The following is a 2,968-nucleotide window of genomic DNA, read 5'->3' on the forward strand; positions in this document are numbered from 1 at the left end:
AATTATTGTGTGTTTGTTTATTCAACATTGGCTAGAGATATAGGGGAGGGTTGAGATCTCACAAACCATGTTTAACCCCGACGCATGTTTGCGCCTGTCCCAAGTCAGGAGCCTCTGGCCTTTGTTAGTCTTGTATGTGTTTTTTTTAATTTTAGTTCATTTATATTTTTCGGAGTTTAGTGTGACGTCCATTTTCACTGAACTAGTACACATTTTTGTTTAGGGGCCAGCTGAAGCCCGCCTCCAGGTGCGGGATTTTCTCGCTCTGTGTTGAAGACCCATTGGTGGCCTTGGGCTGTTTTCTGCTCTTTGGTCGGTTTGTTGTCTCTTTGACACATCCATTTCCATAAGCGGCACAAACATGGACATTGTGACAAAAGATTTGATGACTGTTTTCACATTTGGTTTAGAAAGAAGCCTGCAGATCGTAACTTGAAAAACATAGTTATTGTGTTCAGATCAACAGATACTACTTTAGTATTTTAGTAGTTTCAGTTGCGTGACGGAGCGAACAAGTTTGGAATGTTTTGATTTGTTTCATACTGTTCATTGAATTTCACGTTATTTCTTAATTAACCACCGTTTTATTTATTTTACGTTTTTTACATTTTTTAAAATACAACCTAGGTGAAAGATGCACGACTCTCAAGTCGAGGTATTTCGGCCGATGTTAACGTACTGGAAGTCTGTGTTCAGCGGCTCTATGACGTTATCGTATCAGTTGGCAACAATCAGCTCGTTACTACAAGGGAGTGGGAATTAAACGCAGATGACAAAATTCGGCAAAATAAACGGAAACATGTCAACATACGGCAGTAGTTTCCAATATTCAGTGTTGCCGAATGGAAAGCGTTTTCGAAGAGATTCACAACCAATAGAATGTCTTCAGGTAATGGAGACCACCGTTAATGATGTAATTCCTGAAGACAGCTGTAACGGAACGACTTACCGTCAAAGTCCTTCTATGTTGAAGTATCTGCTTACATGTACCCCTGACGAAGAGCTACCAACTACAAGCATGGAATGTAGCGCCGGGAATATCCGTATGGAGGAAAACGCAAATAGCCCGGAAATGTTCGTATGTGAAACTAAGAGAAAGAGATCACCATTTCGTGACCCAGAAAACATTCTGCTTGAACTTGATGATGCTGTCGAAGATAAACTGAAAATTTTGATTGCTAAGAGTCACGATTCAAGCAAGACCGACAAATCGGGATTTCCTTCTGATGGAAGCTCGAGCGGTTACATAACAGCAGACTCTACATCATCCAATGAACAAACAACAAATACCAAGAAAGTAAGGATACATTACTAAGAGGGACTGGTATCACGTTACACTTTACCCATCATGCAGGCGTGGTACAAATATCTATTTCGACTATCGTTTCAGTCTCGCTCTATTTAATTAAGTTATGGTTAAATCGTCCGTTTATAGTTAAGCGCATTCGTTTAAATGGTATTCCTGTACTTAAAGCATATCAGTACTTTTTATTTTGGGTTTCAGCGTTGGTTAGAGATTTTAAAAAAATGTAAAAAAAAGAGTTTTAAAAAGTTGAACAAATTAAATAAGACAGTAAATATAAATAGATAAAAATACAAACAAATGAAAATTTATTTGTAAAATGCCAGAGCATAGTATAACAGCTAAAGTGTTTATCGTATTGGGGGGGGGGGGGGGGGGGGGGGGGGGGGGGTAATTTTGATTAAAAGTAACACGGGGATAGGGTAAAAGTACAGATCCACAACCTATGTTTACATGAGATTAATTCTTAGTTAATGTGTAGTAGCAGTTGCTATGCTATATGTTTAAATTTCAACTTAGCTGCTTAATTATTAGTGCTGTCATGTACTTTGAATCTGTGGGTTCCACGAGCTATTGCTTTAATGTAAACTATATATTTTGTATATTCGACCAAAAGCCCGATAGAGCTTGTTATTTATTGTTTTATGATCCCCGAATCAAAATAATCAAATTGTTTTCTTATCTGATCTTATCCTTAATCGTGAATTATCCTTTCAGATGGAGGAGCTACAAAGAACACAGAACTTTATGACAGAACAGAACAAGGTTATGAGAAACTACAGACATTGGGGATCAACGTAAACATTTTTGGACTTCCGGCATATATTGTGCATCTGGTTTGAAAAAATAATAAACGAAAAGTAGAGTGTATTTTTTGTTTAATTTGACCTTATTTTGATTTCATGAATAAAAAAGAAAATGATTTTTTTATAACAGACATGTCATAAACGGTCAAATTAATTGTCCTTTGATAGATGGTCAGACACGTAGCTTTCAGAACTTTATTTTATAACTCAGTTGCAGGTTTCTGTGATGGCCCTGTATAAATGCCCTGTTAACCTGTTAGTCTTTTCTGACCAGATCAATGTCCACTCCTATTGACTGGACTGATTGCATTTTCTGCTAGAAACGCGACACACATCTACGATACATGAGGGGCCTGATGAGGGGGGGGGGGGGGGCTCATCACGATTCACGAGTTGATTTTTTTGTCAATCACGATTCACAGAAAATAAATTTCCATGATCACGGATCACGAAAATATAAAAAAAAAAAAATCTGTAGAAAACGAATCACGATAGCGAAAATGCGCCGATCACGAAGAACGAAAATAACCCATCAGGCCCCTCATACATGTATACTGAAACAGACAAAGGACTCCAAAACATAAAAGAAATACTAGTGTCGGACAAAACATTAAATTTAGAAACAAAATCACTCCAGAATTTGAAACAAAGGCACATTACTACAATACTTTTATGCTTATCTTTTTTTCTTAGAATTCCGGTAAAAAACAAATTAAATGACGAGTTGTATGTTTAACGAGAAGGATTCAATCGCCTAATTGGTGACATCCACAAAAAGCCTATGTCATATTTTTTCTTTTTTGAAAATACTGCTGCTTTCTACTTCACAAACTGAAAACAACGTTCGCTTCAGCCAAAC

The 2,968-nt window shown here is 37.1% G+C and overlaps 1 protein-coding gene across 1 annotated transcript; it reads left to right on the forward strand.

Annotated features, from left to right (window-relative positions):
- The first annotated feature begins 731 nt into the window (after positions 1 to 731).
- LOC127735141 (uncharacterized) lies at positions 732 to 2,163 on the forward strand. Its single transcript, XM_052245229.1, has 2 exons — positions 732 to 1,297; positions 2,021 to 2,163. The coding sequence occupies exons 1-2, from the start codon at positions 770 to 772 to the stop codon at positions 2,102 to 2,104; spliced, it is 612 nt and encodes a 203-aa protein (XP_052101189.1). The 5' UTR covers positions 732 to 769; the 3' UTR covers positions 2,105 to 2,163.
- Positions 2,164 to 2,968: the final 805 nt, after the last annotated feature.

Source organism: Mytilus californianus, unplaced genomic scaffold (genome assembly GCF_021869535.1).
Source record: "Mytilus californianus isolate M0D057914Y unplaced genomic scaffold, xbMytCali1.0.p SCAF_3, whole genome shotgun sequence".
NCBI classification, from domain to species: domain Eukaryota; kingdom Metazoa; phylum Mollusca; class Bivalvia; order Mytilida; family Mytilidae; genus Mytilus; species Mytilus californianus.